The 21,702-nt window shown below is 50.2% G+C and overlaps 1 protein-coding gene across 6 annotated transcripts in view; it reads right to left on the bottom strand.

The window, feature by feature from the left end:
• Positions 1-21,702, bottom strand: part of SCN5A (sodium voltage-gated channel alpha subunit 5) — a 99,389-nt gene that overhangs the window by 6,325 nt on the left and 71,362 nt on the right. For all 6 annotated transcript variants that reach the window (XM_046647980.1, XM_046647995.1, XM_046647974.1 and 3 more), the window contains 9 exons: positions 19,428-19,548; positions 18,485-18,639; positions 11,432-11,605; positions 7,419-7,541; positions 5,339-5,620; positions 3,108-3,161; positions 2,331-2,468; positions 1,572-1,676; positions 334-604 (listed from right to left, as the gene is read on the bottom strand). In XM_046647980.1, the coding sequence (XP_046503936.1) occupies positions 334-604; positions 1,572-1,676; positions 2,331-2,468; positions 3,108-3,161; positions 5,339-5,620; positions 7,419-7,541; positions 11,432-11,605; positions 18,485-18,639; positions 19,428-19,548 (1,423 nt within the window). The remainder of the gene's footprint in view (positions 1-333; positions 605-1,571; positions 1,677-2,330; positions 2,469-3,107; positions 3,162-5,338; positions 5,621-7,418; positions 7,542-11,431; positions 11,606-18,484; positions 18,640-19,427; positions 19,549-21,702) is intronic.

Raw genomic sequence — 21,702 nt, 5'->3', positions numbered from 1 at the left:
CCCCAACTCCCTTTCCCAGGCTCATCCTTGAAGCTCTCCAAGCAGAGAGCTCTGTTCTAGGATTCCACAGAGGGTAGAGCCAGGAAGGAGTGCTGGGTCTTGGCCAGGTTGGTCCCCTTGGCCTATGTGGACCCTCACAAAGTTCTCTCTGGAGGGGTATGTGTGCATGTATTTGTGTGTGTGTATGCACGTGTGTGACAGAAGGACAAGTGAGGAATGCAGAGAGAGAAGAATGTAGGAGCCTAGTGTACTTGGCATTAAGTATGGACCCAGGGCTGGAGGAGAGGCCTGGCCTGGAGAAGGCTTCTCTGTTCAGCCGACTTGCATACCCACCCACGATGGAGAGGATGACAACCACGAAGTCGAAGATGTTCCAGCTGTTGGTGAAGTAGTAGTGGCGCAGGGCAGTCATCTTGATGATACACTCGCCTGTGAAGATGGCTACAAAGAGCAGGTTGATCTTGGCCAAGATGTTGACCTTCTCAGGGCTCTGGTCATCTGTCTCCACCATCATGGTCACCATGTTCAAGCAGATGAGAAACATGATGGTGACATCGAAGGCCTGCTTGGTTACAATGTCGAATAAGAAGCCCTGGTACTTGTTCTGAAAGGAAGGGTAAAGGATAGACTCAGTAGGGACCTAAGACAGGCTAGCAGACCCCCTGTTGCTGCCTCTCGGCTCAGACCACCAATCCTCCTACTCCACCCTCTGTGGCCAACACACCAGCTAGACTGTCATGGTGAGAGGAAGAAGTCAGGAGGCTGAAGCAGCCTGACTTTCCTGCTTAAACCTCCCTGGGCTTCGAGGCCCAGCCCTGAGGCTCCTTCTTCCCTGAGGCCTTCTCTGATGGATCTTCAGGAAGGGATTTCTCCTACCCTCAGTTTTGTTAGCACATCATACATTGTGCTTCTCTTTTTGTTCCCACTGTCTGAAGGCTCAAGGCCAAATTTAAAGTTTAATCCTAGTAATTGTACCAGCCCTCAGGTTCTCCACCCCTTTTATGGAATTGATTTTATTTATTCCACTAACTATATTTATATTTGTCTTCAATTGTACGCCACTCCAGATTATTTTAGGGAAAAGAGAAGATTATAAATAAGTGAAAACACACACACACACACATTTTTTTTGGAGAACGGCTTGATGGGGCCAAGGGAATCAGCCTAGCAAAGAATCCAGCACCCCTCCTGGTCCCACCCATCAGGTGACTCTACTGCTCAGGGGGTTCAAGGATGAGGTTATGAAGGGGGAAAGGGGCTGTGAAGACTGCCCTGCTCTCCTGGGGAAAGCCTGCACCCTTGCAGGGGAGGAGGGGGCTCACTCAGAGGCAGATGGGTTCCTGATTGAGGGGAATATCCCCCGGTTGCCACAGCTGTCTCCTGCCTTCCTCACTATCTCCATGAGACTGAGACTGTGTGTCAGAGGTCCCTCCTTCCCTGGACTGGCTGAGGGCCCCAGGCTTGGCTTAAGACTGTGAAGAGGCCCCAACAGCTGATTGTGCGGCATGGGGACATCCCAGGGACCCCCAGAAAATCCTCCTCACTCCTGGTGAATAGCAAGCCTGGCTCACCAGGGGCCTTGGGATGGGCTTCTGGGGCTTCTTGGAGCCCAGCTTCTTCATGGCGTTGTAGTACTTCTTCTGCTCCTCTGTCATGAAGATGTCCTGGCCCCCTAAGTGCAGAGAGACAGGCACCAGCCTCATTTTAGGGTTCTCAGGGGCTCCAGCAGGGAGGGCAAGGGATCTTGCCTCCTTGATGAGGGTGCCAGGGTTGGCCGCTTCCTCTCCCCGTGGAGAAAAGTATGTCCCTATTCTGCACCAGAGATTCCTCCTCAAATCTGCTTTACCAGGGTCCCTGTCCCCATTCACCTTGAGATCTTTCTGGCTTTGGGACCTGCAAATCCAGTCCACACGCACCATGCTCTCTCCTGCCCAGTTCAGCCAGGCTGGAGGTTCTCTCTTCCCACTTGGTTTGCCTGCAACCCAATCATGGCCCATCTGATGGAGCTCTGGGAAGACCCTAGCCTCTACACAGGACCCCCTCATTGTCCCTGATCATGGACTAGGTCAACAGTCCCAATCCTCACCCCTGCTTCTCAGGAGCCTCATCTCTCAGGTAGACTAGGGCAGGTGTGGGGCCCCTTGTTACACTCTCACAGGCCAAGGCATGTGACATCATGGACACACCCCTCTCCACTCTATTCCTGCAGGAGCGAGAAGAGGACCATGCCCAACAGGAAGACAAAATGGGGCCAGGAGCCAGAATGACTCCTCAGTCCCCTGCACCCTGCCACGCCATGCCAGCCCAGGGGGAGGCTGTGATCTACGTATCTTTTTCTTCTGCTGGTTGAAGTTGTCAATGATGACACCGATGAAAAGGTTCAGGGTGAAGAAAGACCCGAAGATGATGAAGATGACGAAGTAGATGTACATGTAGAGGTTGTATTCCCACTGGGGCTGCTCTTCAAACTGCGGGGGGAAATCAGACAGCGACATCACACAGGCAGGATGGGGGGAGGGGCGGGCTGGGGGCCCACTCTGTGGGAGAGAGGGTGTGTCCAGAGGAAGGTCACTAATACAGGGGTGTGTGTCTGTGAGCACAGAGCAGGGCCAGGGATGGGTGGGAATGGAGTTGAGAAGAGTGCATGATGACAGTTGAGGAGAGGAGGCATGCTGGGCTCAGGGCTGGCATAGCGTCACTGTACGGCTTCTGCCCCGGGCCATTGGGAGGTTTGAGTATATTGGGCATCTCCCAATCTTCAAAGAACTGTCAGTGTGACTGGGTGGCATACAAGGACAAAGAAGAAACTTGACTTGCGTCTCTGTTGCTTCCACCCCATCCTCCTGGTGTAAGACTTTAAGATTCAAGTAAATTATAGTGAATTTAATTTGAAAGATATTAGAGAATTTTGGGATTCCTTGGGAGACCACACAGTCTTGCCCCAGGGCCAGGCCTGGGCATTCCAGAGAGGCTCAACTCCAGGTTGACACAAGGGATCTGGCCCCTATGGGGTGGGCTTTCAGACGTGGACACTGATTCCCTGGCGGCCCAGCAGCCGGGAGCCTCAGGTGCTTGACTTGGTGGGAGAAACCAGTGAGGCAACGTACCCCCCTGGAGTCCACAGCCGCATACATAATGTCCATCCAGCCTTTAAATGTTGCCTGGAAAGAAAAGACAGGAGTAAGAAAATTATTTAACTCAGCACCTATCGAGCTCCTTAGGGTTCCTGTCTGCACAGATGAGGCCAGGAAATAGCCTCCTACAAGAAGCAAGCAGCCCACCCCACCCCTTCAGCCGTGTCCGAATAGCTGGGAGTCAGGGAAAGGCCTTCTTGTTCAGGGCAAGGGGTGGAGGGGAAGCCAGCAGAGCAGATACCCCAAGAAGGCCACACAGTGGGGGAATAAGCTTCTTGATGTTGGCCAAGAGACTGATGAGGTCTGCCCTTCAGATCCACATTCATTTCAGATTCTAAAATGATGAGAATCCTATAAGCAGGTGTCAGAGCCAGAGAGGTGGGGTTTGAGCTCTCTGTTCTGGCTTAAGGTGGATCCCAGGCTGACCTGGTCCCCTCTGTCATGCACCTCAGAGAACCTTGTGGCTTCTGCTCCATGACCTTTTAAAGGAAATCCCTGAAGAATTCCAACAGTCCCTGCACTTAAGGGGGTCCTTTGGCCAGTGGTGTGTTGGTAAATAGCTAACAAATGGCATTCCAGAAGAGAAAAAGCCCTGATTGTTGTGTCTGCCAACTTCTCTGAGTAAACAGTCCCACCCTGGCTGGTTTTAGGTGGCCAGTTTGTCATCACTGAACACGGAGTTGGGAAGAGACGCCTCGGAGCACGGCATTGCAGTATTTCCACTGTATGGGTACAATAAATGTAAACAACCTCAAGAGCACAGATAGTAATAAACGGGAATGATGAGTTGTGATTTTGTTGTAATATTATTTAGTTAATTTTAAGTTTATAAAATCTAATTTTTAATAATGGCTTGCAAAATATCTGAAAATGTAAGAATCAGCTCTTGTGAGCCCACACAAGCTGGCTCTAGCACACCACACCAAGGCAGGAGAGAGGGAGGTGGAATGCGATGGTGCTGGCTGCACTGTCTGCCCGTCTGGGCTGCTGTGAAGACTCAGAAAGAGCCTGAGAGTCATGCTTGGTGGTGAGACCGACTGTCCAGTGGGTCCCACTTGTGTCCTTGGCAAAACCCAATCCTGCCCCGAGCCTCCTTTCAGGGCACAAGCTCGTCCACACAAACTTTCCATGTCTGAGAGTTTTAGGAGGCAGGCAGGGCACATGGGGAAACAGAAGCTGCTCCAGAGAGCGCAAGCTACTTCAGCTCCCTGTGCCACGGGGCCCTCACCTGTAAAGAGAGGCCTGGAAGTGCTTTGGAAACTGCTGGGGAGCCCCAATGTCACGAGGTATTCGTGACTGAAATCTTTCCAGCCACTGTGCGGTTCTCAGCCTACGAAGGGGCCTTTCCTTCCAAGTTCTGACATTCAGAGGGACAGTCACAGGGATGGGAGGCTCTCTCGGTTTGGCTCTAATCCTGTTCTCCACGAGGCATTTCAGGGAAGTCTCTGGAGAAAGCTACTACTGGGATTTAAGGGGCAGGTGGAAGTGGAGTGGATCAACATTAAGTTTTCACTGAGTTTTCCTTTGCTTTGGGGACTAGCGACAGACGCCTGGGTTTAAGATTGGGAATGCAAGAAAAGCAAGCCGCAGCTTTGTGCGTTATGGTTCTGTTTGCATTTCTGTTGTCAGGGATATTTGTTGGTTAATTTTATGGCATGTGTTATAATCACTGAAGCCACCATGCTAACAAATCAATGGAAACTCTAAAAAGACTAGGTAGGGCTGTGTGTGTTTAAAGATCACGCATCTTGCACATCAGAGTTGGAAGTAAATATATTCTTTTAAACAACGCAGGAGGTATCACAACCTTTTATAAAAGAGGGGTGGCCAGAGTCACAATTTGCTACTAGTTCAGTCTCTGGGTGGCTATGGTCGTTCATTTTTAACCTGTGTCATTACACTGCCAAACTGAGAGCGTGAGGAGGTCAGCCTGACTCCTGGCTGCGGAGCTGGTTCTGCCACAGTGCTGACCCCCATGCCAGGCATCCTGGAGAATGTGGCATCAGCTCTAGAACGGAAGATCTGGGGACATCCCAAGCAGCCAAGAAGCGTCTGGAAAATTCTTAGCCTCCTTTGGGCAGTGTGACTTTGTTGTGAGGGTTCAGAGTGGCCTCACTGTCCCCCTCCTGCCCACACCACGAGGGAAGGCGCCTGTTGCTGGAGAGCCAATGGGAGGAAGCAAGTCCCTCCTCTCCAGGACTTACCACCTGCAGAAGGGCCAGGTACCCGGCCCCCACGTTGTCAAAGTTGACTTTCACCTTGGTCCAGTACAATTCGCCAGTCACGTTGAAAGACTCACAGTCGCTCTTATTGTTCACGATGGTGTAGTTCAAAGGCAGGTCTCCCTCAGTCTGGTTGATGCACCTCCCAAACTTCCCTGCGAATAGGTTCACGCCCATGATGCTGAAGATGAGCCAGAAGATGAGGCAGACGAGGAGGACGTTCATGATGGACGGGATGGCGCCCACCAGGGCATTGACCACAACCTCAAGTGGACGGAGAAGAGGCTCAGTTCTTGGGGGTGCCCAGAGCATATGCCCTTTGTAAGAACCCCCTCCACCTGCTGAACTCCCTGGCTGCAGGTCCCTGTGGGGGCAGGGGTATAGAATACTTCCTGTCCCCAGAGAAGGGCAACCCATGGCTGGAAGCCGTGGTGGGGAGTGAGGGGAGTCAGGGAGAACACACAGCTTTTTCTTTGCACCCTAAAGTCTGACGCAACTCCAGAACATCTGCCTTTCCCTTCTTGGGCCTGCCCTGAATGCATGACATTCAAATTTAATTTTCAACTGGGTCTCTGCTGCTTGAGTATGCCAGAAACTGATGGGAATGCCTCTGGAGACACATTCTCTGAGCTAAGTCTCTGGTTTATTTTGCGGCTGCTGCTACCAGGATGGATGAGCGTTTTTCCCCTAAAGTATGCCCAGGGGACCTCATGTGTATGTCTGGAGGGTGCTGACAGTTCTTCAACGCTGTGGTGAGAGCAGAGCTGGGAGAGCATGTGCTGTGGGTGCCCCCCTGTGCCTCTGCCCTCCCAGGGAGTGGCTCTCCGACCCCACAGAGCCACAGCCTCATGCTCTGCATCTAAACTCACAGCACCCAGGAGAAGCTTCCTTGGCAAAGGCATATAGGGCGCTCTACTCCACTGAGGAACCAAATCCCCAGGTGTCCAGGAGCCAGGAACATGTTTGCCATGCAGACTGGAAGTGAAGCTGGTGTAGTCTGCGTGGTAGGCATGGTGCCAGGACAGGTAATGCCGACACAGGCAAACAAGAGGGGTTCCTGGTTCCCCGGCAAGCACGATGAACCCAGAAACGAAGTGGGAAACCCAACTCTCAAGTTTGCCCTTGGCTGGCTCTGTAGCCGAAAGCCATGGCAGAGGCATTCCTGGCAATGAGCATCTCCCCCATGTCCTTCTGGAATCAAATATCCTTGCTCCCAAAGATACATTTAACTTGGGTCAGACTGTTCACTTGTGAATGATTTTCTACGAGGAGTGAGCGATTCGTTTCTCCATGAGTTGGGGGTGCGGGCAAAGTTCACAGCCATCAACCAAATGGGGGCTGCTGAAGACACAAGAGAACTGTGGACATTTTGCAAAAACAAAAATAAAAAATGCACGCACACAAACACACACACGTTTGTTTTCTTGCTATAATTATGAGTAATGTTTTTTCTTGGTGGGCTTTTAAATTTGCTTTATATGTGCACATTCTTTGGTAAAATTTGGTGACATGAAAAATGCATAGGGCTCTGCACTTAGAAAATAGTGAAGAAGAGTTTCCTAAGCAAATGCAAACTGGTATCTGACGGTGAGAATATAGCTTGCTCCTTCCTTGCTCCCTTTGCCCTCACTATCACTCCTGCATCGCAGACAACAGGAAAGTGGCCTGGAGGGCACGCGGAGCTGGGCACACACAGAGACGAGGCCCTGCAGGAGAGCAGAATCAGAGGGGCCTGGGGCCAGTGGGGCTGGGCTGCAGCTGAGACACCTGCACCCAGCGCCTCACTTCCTCTCTTTGATCCACCACTCTCCTGGCCTCATGGAGCCCCTGGGGCTGGAGATGACAGGCCTTGGGGGAGGGTTCTCATAGCTCTCCAGCCTCTCAGTGCCTCCAAACTCACCTGTGCCTCTCCAGCAGATGCTGTACCATGTTCCTATCAAGTCATGGGGGCCCCAGACCCAGCTCCAGGCTGGGCCGCTTGCTCAGCAAGCTGAGACCGGGGGTCCCCTCAGTGGAGTCACCTCCTGCTGCCCCTGCAGGAAGGGACAGCTACTCCTCTTACCCTCATGCCCTCAAAGCGGGACAAGGCTCGCAGGGGTCGGAGCGCACGCAACGTCCGCAGCGACTTGATGGGGCCCATCTCAGAAAAGCCCAGGGTGTTGGCCACCAGGCTGATCAATGAGACCTGTGGGAGGCAAAGTGGGGTGAGGACATCAACATAGCTCCCGAGACAGGTAGTGGGGCTTGCGTGAGAGAGCCAGCAGGCCTTCCCCATGTCCAATCTTTACCATTCCTGGCTGGATCGTCTTCACAGGCCGTCATGCACTGGGCAAGCTTCCTGGGGCCCAAGAGGCTGGGGGTGAGCCAGTGCATCCTGGCTGTCAGACCTTTACCGAGAGCTTGCTATGTGCACTTCACATGCTTGTCTGCAATAGCCCCACTACCCCCCAGGACTAGGAATGCATCAAACCTTTTCCACAGGTGAGCAAACTGAGTTCCGAAGCCACCCACTGGTGGGGAGGGGCAGGGACACAAAGTCTGGGTTTCTGGTCCCCACGTGCTTCCTTTCAAGTCAAACTTGTGCCTTTCCCTTCCCTCCCCACAAAAAGCCTCTTTTTGGAAGAAAAGATCATCTTGGTTGAGTATGAGCAGACAATTTCCCCAAAGCTGGACTTCGCCACATTCCAACATGGTCAAAGAAGGGAGACACGGGGAAGATGCTGTTGGTAACGGGAGCCTCAGCTCTCTGTTCCCTCTGTCCCATCCCCACTGGGGCATTTCCACCCCGTGAACTTTATCCTTCTAAAGCTCTGCGGGCATCCAGTCCCCGCTTCCTTCACTGCTGGCCTGTGATCAGAGGCTGGAAATGGCCTCCTGCCTGACCTCCCCTGCAACCGCTGTTAACACTACCCCGGCACTCAGGGCAGCCTGGGGGTGGAGAGGGCGGGCAGGGACCTGACTCCCACAGCCTCCTCCCAGGCTTAAGCTTGGAAGCACTGCGTTGGGAGAGGGCTGGGCAGAGGGGCTCAGAGGAAGACTCCCAGGATCAACTTCTGTGCTGCCCCCACTCACCCCTCGAGGATGCTGGGTTGGTGGTCCCCATTCCTAGAGAGGCAGAGGGACATCTCTCAGAGACCTCTTCCTGAGGGCAGGGCCCCAGAGACCAGGTCCGGACAGTCAGCCCGCCTAGTTCCCAGCAGGCCAACCTTGTCATCTCCATTCTTTCCAGAGCTTCCCCCACCTGCTCCACCCACGGTCCCCCCATCTCGGTTGATGGCAACTCCATCCTTCCAGCTGCTCAGGCCACAAGCCTTGGCGTCATCCCTGCCTCCTCTCTGTCTCTCACACCCTACATCCAACCCATCAGGATTTCCTGTTGGCTCTGCCTTCAAAATACATCAGAAGTCCAAAAATTTCTCACCACTTCCACTGCCACCATGCTGGCCAGGCCACCGTCATCGTTCCCTGGATCACTGCCACAGCCTCCCAACTCTTCTCCCTGCTTCTGCTCGAGTCCCCACCCCCACCTCCCACCCCCACCAAGGATTAAAAGGTCACCCTTTAATAACAGGAGTCAGTTGATGTCACTCTTCTGTTCAAAGCCCTCCAAGGGCCCCCCCATTTCATGCTCAATAAAGGCCCATGTTTTCCAAAGGCTGCACCCTTCTGCCCCAGGCAGGCCGGCCTCATTGCCTGCACTTCCCTTCCTCATTCACTCTGGCCTCCTTGCAGCTCCTCAAGTATGCCAGGCAGGCTCCCACCACTGGGCCTTTGCACTGCTGTGCCAACTTCTGCTTGGAATGTTCTGCAGGCATCTGCCTGGCTAACCCCAACTTCCTTCAAATCTGCTCAAATGTGGCCTCAGCAGGCCCACCCTGGCCAGTCTATTTAAAGTCGTAATGGATACCTTCCCCTTCCCCTGAGTCTGGGCCCTCCTAATCCCTTCCCTTCTCCAATTCCTGTTGCTCCACGGTTCACATCACCTTCTGACTTAATAGAAGACTAGCTTATGACGATCTGACCGTTCGCAGTCGCCTTCCTCCGTGCAGGCAGGGGCTTTGTCTATTTTGCTCCCCAACACCCCCGGCACCGACAGCAGCGCTTGCACACAGTAGATGCTCAATAGTATTTATTGAAAAAGTGCCTGAATGGATCCTGGAAACACCCTTCTCCAGCCCGGAGGCCTGGAGTCCACCTTTCCCACCAAGTGTGGGGTGGGGGGGGCAGCGTGGCCAGCATCAGGAAAGCTGGATTCCAGCACCTACTTCCTTCTGCTTGACCCTGGGCAAGACCCTTCCCTACTGTGGGCCTCAGTTTCCCTCTCCACAGCCTCGTTCTCTGAGATTGGGACTGGGCAGGACGCACTGACCATCTCCTTTGCCCAGCCTCAGCTCTGAGTTCCGCAAGGTGGCAGGTGGTGGGGTGTTGGTGGGCTTCCCCCGAAATCTTTGCAAACTCCCTCTGGCCTGCCTGGGGGAGTCCCTCCGCAGGCCCAACTTCCAAAGAAGCTGCAGGAACAGCTGGGTGAGCGGGCATCGGGGCGGAGATGCCAGGATCCCAGGCCTCCCCGCAGTCCCTCAGCAGGGAGGCCTCAGGGGTCCCTCCTTCATCTCAGGGAGACTGGAGGGCTCCAGGCTGTCAGGGCATCTAGAGCTCCCTCCCTCCCTCCCTCCCTGCCACCCAGCACCCCTCCCCCCAGCATTAGCATCCTCTCAGCCATTTGCGGTGATAGAAGGAAGCCTGGACTGGAGACCCAATGATCTGGCTCTGTGTCTCCATGCCCATTCTAGCCCAAGGAGCCTCTCCTGCCACAGCCACTGATGGTTGACCTCCCACCCAGGCCTAGACCCTGGCCGGGGCTCCTGGGGGCTGAGCTCCTCCCTTTGGCCTCTGAGTGGGGTGTCGGGACTGAGCACAGGCCTGAGCCTGTTATATAACCACAGGAAGGACAGCCCCTGCTGGTGGGCAGAGCCTGATGCCAAGCCTAGAAGCCATGGGCGCCTTCTGGAAAGCTCTTCCCAGTCTGCAGATCCTGACCCACATTCTGTTCTGCAGGACCCACCACAACCTGATGGTGAGCCCTCACCTGAGCCTTTGCCCTCGCTGTGCTCCCTCTGCCCTCCGTGAGTGCGCACCTGAGGCTGCTCCCCATCTGGAGTCTCACTTCTTCCCTCTCTGGCTGCTCTCCCACTTGACCGTGCTCAGGAACCCCGCTGGACCCTACACTCACCCTGCTTTGGCACCCAGCAGTGTCCTGGGGTCCAGGAAGCTGTGGGGCAGGGCCCTCCCAGTCCATCTGCCAACTGGGTAAAGAGAGGACATGCCAGCCTCCTCCCCAGGCCCTCCCCGGACACACCCCGGGCAGGCAAGCCCTGCCAGCTACCTGGTTGTCCAGGGCAGCAATCCAGAACCCCTCAGCCAGTGTTCATGGCTTTCCTCCTTCCCTCCATCCCCTGGCTCATCCTCCCTAAATGATATCTTCCACCTGAGCCAGGAGGCTCTCCCCTGCCTGCCCAGCATCCCCTCACCAACCCTGTCCCCTCTGGCCTCGGGCTCACCCTCTGCGCTGTACAGACAGCCTCCGCCTGGGTGTGGGCATGGAAGCTCTTAACTGGCCATCTGTCTAGTGGGCCTGGCAGACACTTCACAGCACGCCGTGGTGAGTGCTGCAGCACAGGCTTGTCTGCTCCCCGCTCTTCTGGCCACCCTGAGATGGTGAGCACCCATTCCTGCCCTGGCTCACGTGCCTGCCTGGACTGCTCTTCATTGTCCCCCATGGTGGGTCTAGTCTCCCCCAGAAGCCTGGGGGCTCCTGAGGCAGGGCCCAGGTGACCCCTGCTCCTCCATCTCCCCAAATTGGGGTCTTGATGGCAGGGCCCAGGCCTCTCCTCTGTGATCCCAGACTCCAGGCTCCTTTCCTTCTGCCTGCCCCATGACACAGTTGAGCACCTCCACTCCAGCCTGCTGACTCCTGCCGCCCCGTCATTCTGTCCTTCTGTCCCTCTGCCTCAGCTCCCTCTCGCACTGGCAACGGGTCTCCCCCCTCCTCTCTTCCCTTCAGGGCCCCCCACTCACATCCACGATGAGGAAATCGAGCCAGCACCAGGCGTTGGTGAAGTACTTCTTAAAGCCGTAGGCCACCCACTTGAGCAGCATCTCGAGCACGAAGACGTAAGTGAACATCTTGTCGGCATACTCGAGCAGGACTTTGATGGTCTTCCTCTCCTCCAGGTAGATGTCCTCAAAGGCCTGCAGACCAGGCCGGACAAGGCGGACATGACACCCTGACCACTGCCAACCCCACCCTGCACCAGCTTCATGTCTAACAGTAAGTGCCACCCAGGAGGGTGGGGAGCAGAGGCGAGACGGGTAGTGGAGGGGGTCCCTCCACGGTCAGCACTGGACCACCTCAGCCTGCTCTCCAAGGAGCATGTGCACATGTGGGCCGTGAACACATCTTACGCGGGATGTGGACAACAAGGCAGAATGCCAGTGAGACTGGATCTTCCCTCACATAAAGAGCAAGTCTCAGCTCTGGGCTAGTGCATCTTTAAGACCTTTCTAAAACTTGCTCATCTCCTGCTTTAACAAGGAGCGAGGTCGCGCAGGCTCAGCTTGTAGCCTGCTGCTAGGAACAATACAAAACATTTTTTTGTTTTCACTCCACTTCGGTTTTACTCTATTTACTTAATACAGTTACCTACTTTTCATGGGAAACTATATTCGCTTGCCATTATAAGAATCATTAAAAGTTTCCCTTTACGACAAATTTATTTAAACAAACAAAAAACCAATGAGAGCTGATCTAAAGCTAAATTTTAAATAAACGATGGTATAGGCAGTCTGTAGACAGGAAGTTCAGCAAACACAGGACTAGATAAAGTCAAACCTCCTGCATGCTCAGAATCTAGGGGTGGACATTTCTAAAATGCCAGTTGTCTTTCTCCAGCTCGTTGTTCCTGCCTCAACCCAAATTCCTGAGCCTACAGAGAAACTGATGGCTGCCAGCTGCCCTCTGCCACCCCAGTCTTCTGATCTGTACCTGCTTCTCCTGAGTTACTTCTCCCTGTCAGAGTGTGCTCTGAGGCTCCCAGTCTAGGCAACTGAACACGTCACAGAGGGCCCTGGGGGGCTGCCTCCACCTGTCGCCCTGGGCCTCCCTCTCTGACTGCAGGGCCTCTGTGAGCTGCAGGGGTCCAGGCAGCCCTCGCTGTACACACTGCTGAGGCAGACATATGCTAATCTGGTCAGTGTAGACGGGACAACAGGATAATTCAGGTCCCCAATGGACTTTCGGAGTTATTCAAGCTAAAAAGTAGGTGTGTTTTTTCTGATTATAAAAATGTGTGTTTCTTATTAAAAAAATTAAATAATATAGAAATTATAAAAAAGAGAATAAGGGGCTCCTCCAATTTCATGACACTAGAGTAGCCACTGCTAACATTTAGATGAATATTCTTTCAACACTCATCTGTGTGTGTGTGAGCACAAATTTTATAACATATACTAAATATTTTGCTTTGAAATTTCTTTTTCCACTAAACAATCTTTTGTGAACATTTATCTACTCAATGATGTGACTACACACAATATCATTCTTTTTAAAGGCTACATAATATTTCATTATTTGCATATACTACTGTTTATTTAGCCCAATAATCCGATTAATGAACATTTCTGGTTGTTTCCAATTTATCCCTCGTAGTAACAACATTGCAATGAATAATGTGTCTGATTATCTGTTGAAGACAAATTTCTAGAACTGAGAGGCCAGGTCAAAGGTATGCTTTTGGTACAGATTGGGAACAGGACCTCCAGAAGGGGACACCAACTGACATTCCCCCAACAGTGCACGAAGGTGGCTCTTTCCCCACCACTCTACCCACACCGGAGGGTGTTTCTCCTTTGTCACTTTTCCCAGCCTAATGAACAAAAATTGTTTGTTTACATTTTTATGTATTTTATGACTAGCAATGCTGACTTGGATACTTGTGGCATTCCTTTTGTGACTTGCCTGTTCATCTCCTTTGCCTATATTTTTACTTGAGTGTCTGGTTTATTTGGGGACATTAACTCTTTATTTGATACACTTTATCCTAGCCGCATGCCTTTAAATCCTGTTTACCATACTGAAGTTCTACACTTCATTTTCATTTATTGTTTTTCATATATTCATTATACGAATTCATTGTATTTCATTTATTTATTATATCATTTACTATGATGTCATTATATAGTTTATTATGATTTTCATTCAGTAAAACATTTGGCATCATGTTAAGAAAGTCTTCGCCTATTCCAAAGCTAGAAAAAAATGACCCTTCTTTTCTTTTCTTTTCTTTTCACTTTCTGGTTTCATTGTTTTATGTTACAATTTAAAAAATCTAAATATATTTTGGTAAAGAACAAATGTCACCTTGACTTTTTTCTTTTTTTTTGGTGAGGAAGATTGTCCCTGAGCTAACATCTGTGCTCATCTTCCTCTCCGTTGTATGTGAGACACTGCCACAGCACGGCTTGATGAGTGGTGTGTACATAGGTCTGCACCCAGGATCCGAACCTGCAGACCTCAGGCCGCCGAAGCGGAGCACCCGATCTTAACCACTACACCACCAGGCCAGCCCCTTGACTATTTTTTTCAGAGTAGCTTGTTAATTGTCCCAACACTTTATTAAAGAATCCACTTCAAATCACAGTTTGAAGTCAACGTTATCATATACTATATTCCCATATTTACTTAAATCTATTTCAGACCTCTCTATGTGGTTCCACTGTTCTCTCTCTCTTTCTGAATTAGTATCATATGAATTTTCCTCACCATGTTTAATAATATTCAAGATAATCTTTAGCAATACTTTTCAAGTTCCCTCAAAAACAGAAATTTACTGTTATTGCATGGAATATATTAACTATTTTGGGAACTAATCATGTTCCTACCTAAGATCAGAGTATCTTTATCGTATGTTTACCTATTTGTCTTCTTTTACATTCCTGAGCAAAGTTTTCAGTCTTCATGTACCTTTCACACATTTCATGTTATATTTATTCTCAGTTATTTTATGTTCACAATGCCTGGCATGTAAGGAATATTCAAGAAATGTTACCTGTGGCTAAAGGGCTTCTGTTAGTATAAAACAAGAAGAAGAGCAATGATTACCTGTACATTTATTATATAACTGGCCATGTCACATTTTTAACAGGTTTTAAAATTTTTCTAGGCAATCATTATCTACAAGTAATGATATATTTCTGTTATTTTTTAACTCTTGTTTTACACTTGGGTATACTGACTTCAATTCTTCTATTTTCCAATTTTCATACTGTATGTTTAATTTTCTTGATTAGCTGCACTGGCTAGTACTTCCAAATTATTATTAAATAATGAACAATAGCTAAAAAGTAGTTAAATCATCCTTTTTCTTATTCCTGACCTTAATAGAAATGTTTCAAGTGCTTTACTACTAATGATGAGGATGGAAGTTAATTTGAGAGTAAGTTTTTCACTAAATTAAGGAAATGGATTTATTTCTATTCTTAACAAAGTTTTAAAAATTAGGCATTCATTGAGATAATTGTATGGTTTTTCATCTCTGTCCTATTCATATAAATAGACTTCCTAATATGGCACCATTCTGACTTTTTAGAATATACTCAGCTATGACTTATTTCATGTTTTAAATATATTGCTGGATCCTATTAAGATTTTTGCATCACTGTTCATAAGTATGGAGTATGAAAACTGGTCTATGGTTTTCCTTTTGGTATATTTAAGGTTTCAAAAATCAGCATTATTTAGCTTTCAAAAAAAGAATCTGTACACTTTCCACCTTTTTTCATACACTAGAATATTTTAAATAGGATCGGAATTATCTTCTTCCTTGAGAACATGAAAGAATCCACTCTTGGAGATGTGAGAAATTAGATTAGTTAGTGGCTTATCTATTTGATTGTTTTAATTTTTCAAGGAATCAGCTTTGGAATTTTATCAGTTTCACTATTTATTTCCTAATTCATTAATGTTTTTATTTTATTAATTACTTCCTTTGCTTTCCTGAAGATTTTGTTGTTATATTTCTAATTTCTTGAGTGAATTTATTAATTACTTTACATTCTTTCTATTTAATAATAAAAGTATTTAAGTCTATGAATTTTACTCTTATTACAGTTTTGGCCGCATCCCATATGCAATCTTCTCAATATTGTTATTTTCTAGTTTTTCCCCCTAGTCACAGTTTTTTCTCTACTCCTATTTTTCATCTCTTATTTTTCTAGGTTTCAGGTGGATAGAACTGATTGAATCATAATCTTTGACTTATGACACACTGTCATCTTTGGTCCATGAATAGACCATTTTATTTACTTGCTTACTTATTAATATAATAAACACCCATGAGCCTATTACAAACTACTTTCTGTTTGATTTAAGGTTTAAGAATGACTTTTATATTTCTAAAGGTTTGTTTTTAATTTTCCTATTTTTGCTAGATCTAGCAGTTTCCTTATCTGTAAAATAGGCTGAATAATAATACCTATCTCATAGGGTAACTGTGAGAATTAAACGAATTAATGTTTGTAAGATATTTAAACATGGTCTGGCACATAGCAAGTGTTAGCTATTATTTTTATTATTATTAACTTAGATAAAATTTATTAATTCTATGTATGTTTTAGATTTTTCACTGTCTGGTTCTTTCTATTTGATTTGCCAAGAAATAATGTAAGTGTGGTAAAATCTCCCTGTACTATTACACAGTTGCCACTTTTTAATGTTTTTTCCCCCAATGGTTCTTGCTTTATATAAGTGCTATGCAATCCCAAGCCAATATGCTCATAATAGTTATATTTTTATTATAGGTTCGACCCTCTTTGTATTATCTGAAGCTTTTCACCTTGAATTTAATGTTGTTTAATATTAACAGACAAAAACACTATGATTTTTGTTGCCATTGTTTGCATTTGTCTGGTATATCTTATTATTTCACATTTTTTTGAGGAGGAGGATTAGCCCTGAGCTAACAGCTGCGGCCAATCCTCCTCTTTTTGCTGAGGAAGACTGTACCTGTCTCCCTCTACTTTATATGTGGGATGCCTGCCACAGCATGGTTTGACAAGTGGTGTGTAGATCTGCACCCGGGATCTGAACTGGTGAACCTTGGGCTGCTGAAGCAGAAAGTGAACTTAACCACTGTGCCATTGGGCTGGCCCCTTATTATTTTACTTTTAATATTTCTGAGTCACATTGTTTCAGAAAGCACATGGCTGAGAGGTTTTTTTTTTTAATCCATTGAGTCCTTTTCTTTTAAAAGATGAATTTTATCCAATTACATTTATTATTAAGACACCTGTTTGATCTTGCCTGTGCCATATTGTTTTTTGTTTCCTGATTTAATGTTTCCTTGTTGCTTCTTTTTTTCTCCTATCTTTTGCTGTAAGATCGCTGTTTTCTCTAAAAACTTTCCCTTCAGCAATTTGGAAGAGATATATAATCTGCTTTCTGTTAAACAAGTTTATAACTTTAAATAACACACTCAGACTTCTTTTTCTCAATATATCATTGACATGGTTTTTTTTTTTTTAACAGTGCTTGGCTGTCTATCCTGATTAGATTCACCACTTGCTTGCCAAAACTCCTCCTCACTTATGCCAGGCTGAGCTTTTCCTCTGCAGCCCAGACTAAATGGCTCTGGCTGCCCTTGTTTGTGGCTGTTTAAAAACAAAACTCGTTAACATATTGTCAAATCATCCTTCTCTGAAGCCTACGGAGATTTGGCTCTAGCTGCCGATGGTAAAACAGCATGCAGCCTGCAAATCATGGCTCCGGGCCCACTCTGGAATAGGGGTGAGGCAGCACAGGGTGGGTGGGAGGCCCAGAGCTTTAGAAGTGACGGCCACAGTGCCTCCCCATGGCCTGCCCCTACAGGAGGCAGCACAGACTGGAGGCACATAGCCTCGGATCAAAATGGCCTTCTCCCACTCTGTAGTCCAAAGCATTCCCTATTACTTGCTTATCCATGGAGTTCTCACCTCCCCAAAAATATCAGGTGCTTACTTCTCCTGGGCCAGAAAAGTTTGTTTATTCTGCCTTCTTGATCACCCCTCTCCTGCTCACTAGCACCTTCCAGAACCCTCTCCAGGGTTATTCCATCTCTTCTGAGAAGGGCTCTGAGAGGTCACAGAAGGGTGCTTGGGAGCCAGATAGGGATCCCTAGAGGGGCTCACTGCTCCTCCTGGCCTCAACAAACCTCCCTGTTCTCCACAGTGCAGCTCCATGTGCTTCCTCCAGAGAGTCTTCCTGGTTGCTCCAGTTCCCCCTGATCTCCCCAAATCCTGAGTCATCTCCGTTCTTGCTCAACTCTCTTGAGCTGATCTCTGACTATCTCAAACCTGCTGAACCTGGTGTTCCCAACTAGACTGGGAGCCCAAGGCCAGTCTGGGGTCTCCTCCTCCTATTGCTTCCCCGTGGCTCACAGGACTAGATACAAGAAGAGCTTAGAAACGACCTATTGAACAAAGGGAGGGTCAAGACAAAGGACTCTGGAATTCGACTGTCTGGGTTCAAAGGCCACATCTGCTGCTTGTGAGTGGTGGGGCCTTGGGTAAGTTACTTAATATTTCTACAAAGGGTTGTTGTGGGGATTAAATGTGATAATGCGTGAACTACATAGCTTGGCCTCTAGCTCTAGAAGACATGGGATAAGTGGAGCTACCACTGTAGTATCAGCCAGCATTGTCAATTGCATTGAAACGGTCTGATGGAGTGCCTGAGGCTGTGTGCAGGTGGGTGTGTCACCAGAGCTCAGGCATGGGAGGTTGTTGACCTGCAGCCTATGCCAGCTGTGCACTGTGATCTGGGGTAAATCATTTTCCTTTCGTGGAACAAGGGAGCCTGGACAGATGACCTCTGTGAGCCCTTCCCTGCCTCCCTATTTGACCTTATCTGACCTCCCTACCTGCTGTGGGTGTTGAGAGTTTGTGAGCTGATCCCTGATCTGGGGCCCTGGGGAGTGCATTTTCAGCAGAGGCTCTGCCCCAGTCTCTGGCCTGGCTTTCCAGCTGGAGACCTCCTTTCCCCACTCTCCCCGGCTCCTCCATCCCTCCCTGCCCAACCCTGCATCCCCAGGAGGGTACCAGTGCTCCACTGCTGAGCAGGATCATGAAGATGATGAATGTCTCAAACCAGCTGTGCTCCACAATGCGGTAGCAGGTCTTGCGCAGCCGCCACCAGACCTTCCCTGGGCCCTGTGTGGTGTCCACAGTGCAGCAGGGACAGCGTCGGACACAGCCTATGAGGGATGGTGAGGGGTCAGGCCCACATCAGGGCCTGTGAATGCCCATGTCTGATGGTTGAAGGAATGACTAAGAGGAAGAGGTTACAATGATGGGATAATGAACAGGGCAACATGGTGGGCAGGGCCATGGCAGGGGTGGGGGCGAGGAAGACTGTGGGTGCTGTGCACTTGGGCCCACACTCAGCAGGGACTCTGTGGAGAGGCTGGATGGACTAGGCACCCAGTGAGTGGGTGAGGGGCCTGGCAGGTCTGAGCAGGGGCAAGGCTGGGGTTGTGATGGGCTCCAGTTTGTCCTCTGCTCATCTGGGAAACCCTCCCCACCCCAGAGAAACGTTCCAACTGTCTTCTGAATATACCACCAATTCATAAAAGCTACAGATGCCAATCACCAACATGGCCACATGCTACACCCACGAGTATTTACAGAGGGCCTACTATATGCCAGGCACTATGCCAGGGCCTGGGTGAACAGGGGTGACTAGGATGCAGTCCCTGCTGCTGTGGGGGCACAGAGTTCTGTTACCACCCCACAAATGCAGAGTCATGAGTCCTCAGTGCAGCTGACCCATAGCTGTCCAATCCAGCACACTGTGGGCAGACTCGCCATGACTCATGTCACGGGCAGATGGAGGAGCTCCCAGGGTGATGAGGAATTGGGGAGGGAGGGTAGGCATTGTGGTCAGGGTAGGGTGCAATATGGCTGTGTGCCCCATGGACCTGCTGGTCCTCCTGCCCCTCTGGGCAGGGCTGAGGCTGGGGCAAAGGGCCATCCAGGGCAGTACCTTCGGTGAAGCAGTCCTCCGGATCCTTGACGTCCTCACCGAGGTCAGGGATCTGCTCCATAAGGTCAGCAGTGTTGGTCATGTCTGCTGTGCTCCCTTCAGAGTAACTGTCCTCTTGGGTCTGTGTGCAGGGGTGTGGGGACAGGGTGGGCAAGGGTGTGAGTCTGGGCCATGTAGCCTCCAGCCTCGAGCCCAGAGGCTTGGGAGCACACCCTGGGAATCTGAGCTTGGGGTGGGTGGGTGGGAACTGCCGTGGAGCCCACAAAGGGCCAGTCAGGGCCGAGTTGAGGCTGGACCTCAGGGCTCCTGGGTCTGTGGTTCTGATCTGCTGGAGTCTAGAGCAGGGGTGCAGGGGGTGTGATGGGGTTCTGGGAAAACAATGGGGATGGGAACTACATCCAGGAGGAAATAAAACAGACACAGGGCAGCACCATGGACACACACTGGGACATAGACACATACGGTAGCTTAGCACATGCAGAGGAAACAGGCATGCCACACCCAGAACAGTCTGAACCAGATTCACAGGCACACATAGGTGCAAGGTCAGACATGCAGAGAACAGGCCAGCGACCCAGCCTACACTTCTCGCTCAGTTCATATGGCTGCTGCTGTGACGCGCGGAGCCGGGAGTAAGAGTAAGAAGATGCCGGAAACTTCCCTGCCTGGCCATGCAGGGTTCTGCTACCCTGATCTCACGTAACCTGATTATAAAGAGGCATGCGTGTGTGGCGTGCCCTTGTCTGTGTGTGTCACGTGTGGGGCTAGTGTCGAGGGTGCTGTAGTGACCACAGCTGGTGCTCTGCCCAGTTCCCCTGTAATAGGCCAGGGCACCTGTTCCCAGCCACTGTGAACACTGGCTGCTTAGCCAGCCCCTTCTCCAGAAAATCATCTTCAGACAGGCAGCCACCATCCTGGAAAAATCATCTTCAGACAGGCAGCCACCATCCTGGAAATGGCTTGGAGGTTACAATCCAAGCCAGGGATGACTGACACCCAGTGATGCACTGAAACGGGAACATAAAAGGCCAGCCCCTGCCTTGGGTGGGGACAACGCCATGGTCAGTTCATGCTCCAGAGCTCCCCACGGGACCAGGCTGCGGCTAGAACGTGGCTGCCACGTCTGCAGGACCTTCTTCCTCTGCCTCATCCCGCTTCTTTCACTCCTTATCGCTTTCCCAGGAAAGCCCTCCCTCAATACAGCAGTGGCACAGGAAGCCTGTCTCCAGCTCTGCTTCTAGAAACCCACCTGAACACAGGTGTGGCAGGGGGTTCTCCGAAGGAAGGGAAGCCTTTGTGGGATTCAGGTCACACCTAAACCCCCCAGCTCAGCTGGCCCCCTTCCCACCGCACGGGCTCAGGCTCCATTTAGAGACGGCTGATTTGAGTTCTTGGGCATGCCTCTGCTCCTAAACTCGCCTTCTTTTCTTTTCCTTCCATGATTTGCTCCACTGGTATCTCAAGTCTTCTTTAACTTTGAGGTTTGCGATGGGGAAGGCTGGATCCCAGTGGGAAAGCAGAGAGGGCCCCTCTGGGCCCGGTGGAGCCATGGCCGAGGGGTGAGGCTCTGCCTTTCAGGGTCCCCAGTGGCCTTGAGGGTCCCTCCCTTCTCCTCCTGGCTTTGCCGTGAGGCACTGAGCTGGGAAAGGCACAAGCTGGAGGAGGTCTTCACGCTGCTTTTCTTACCAGACACTGGAGCTGCCTAAGGTATGCGGGGCCATCCTGAGGGAGGACCCGTTCTCAGGATTCCACTGCAGGAGAGATGAAGGCTCTTTCTCCTAGGAAAGGCTCACCCACCTTGCTCTCCCTTCTAGGTCCCGCCGTGAACTGATTTGAATGGAGGAAGGAGTTTCAACATTCCAGCATGGGAGCCCCTTCTCCCTGTGACTTCCTGCCCCTCCTGTGTCTTCCTGTTCCCATGTGCCTTCACGTGTCAGACCCACCAGGGGGAGAAAGGTGATCTGCACAGTCAGGACGATGATTCCACTGGGCCCTGCTCCAAAGCTGGCCATGATCACAAAGCCTTCCATGAACCCATCCCACGAAAGGGAGAAGGCAAAAGAGAAATCTTCCTTTGGAGCAAGTCACCACGGCTGGACTGAGGGCGGAGATCAGGCTGCAGGACAATGGCACCCCGGCACCATCTCTGAACACGTGACCTCCACCTTCCACGGTGCCTGGTGTGAGCTGGTGTAGGGGTGTGGGCTGGAGGTGTAGTCAGCAGTGCTCTCATCCGTTGGGTTGGGTGTTGCAAACTCAAACGCTTATGGGGGCC

The sequence above is a fragment of the Equus quagga genome, chromosome 1 (genome assembly GCF_021613505.1).
Source record: "Equus quagga isolate Etosha38 chromosome 1, UCLA_HA_Equagga_1.0, whole genome shotgun sequence".
In the NCBI taxonomy this organism is placed as follows: domain Eukaryota; kingdom Metazoa; phylum Chordata; class Mammalia; order Perissodactyla; family Equidae; genus Equus; species Equus quagga.
This window is presented reverse-complemented; position numbering and strand designations above follow the sequence as displayed.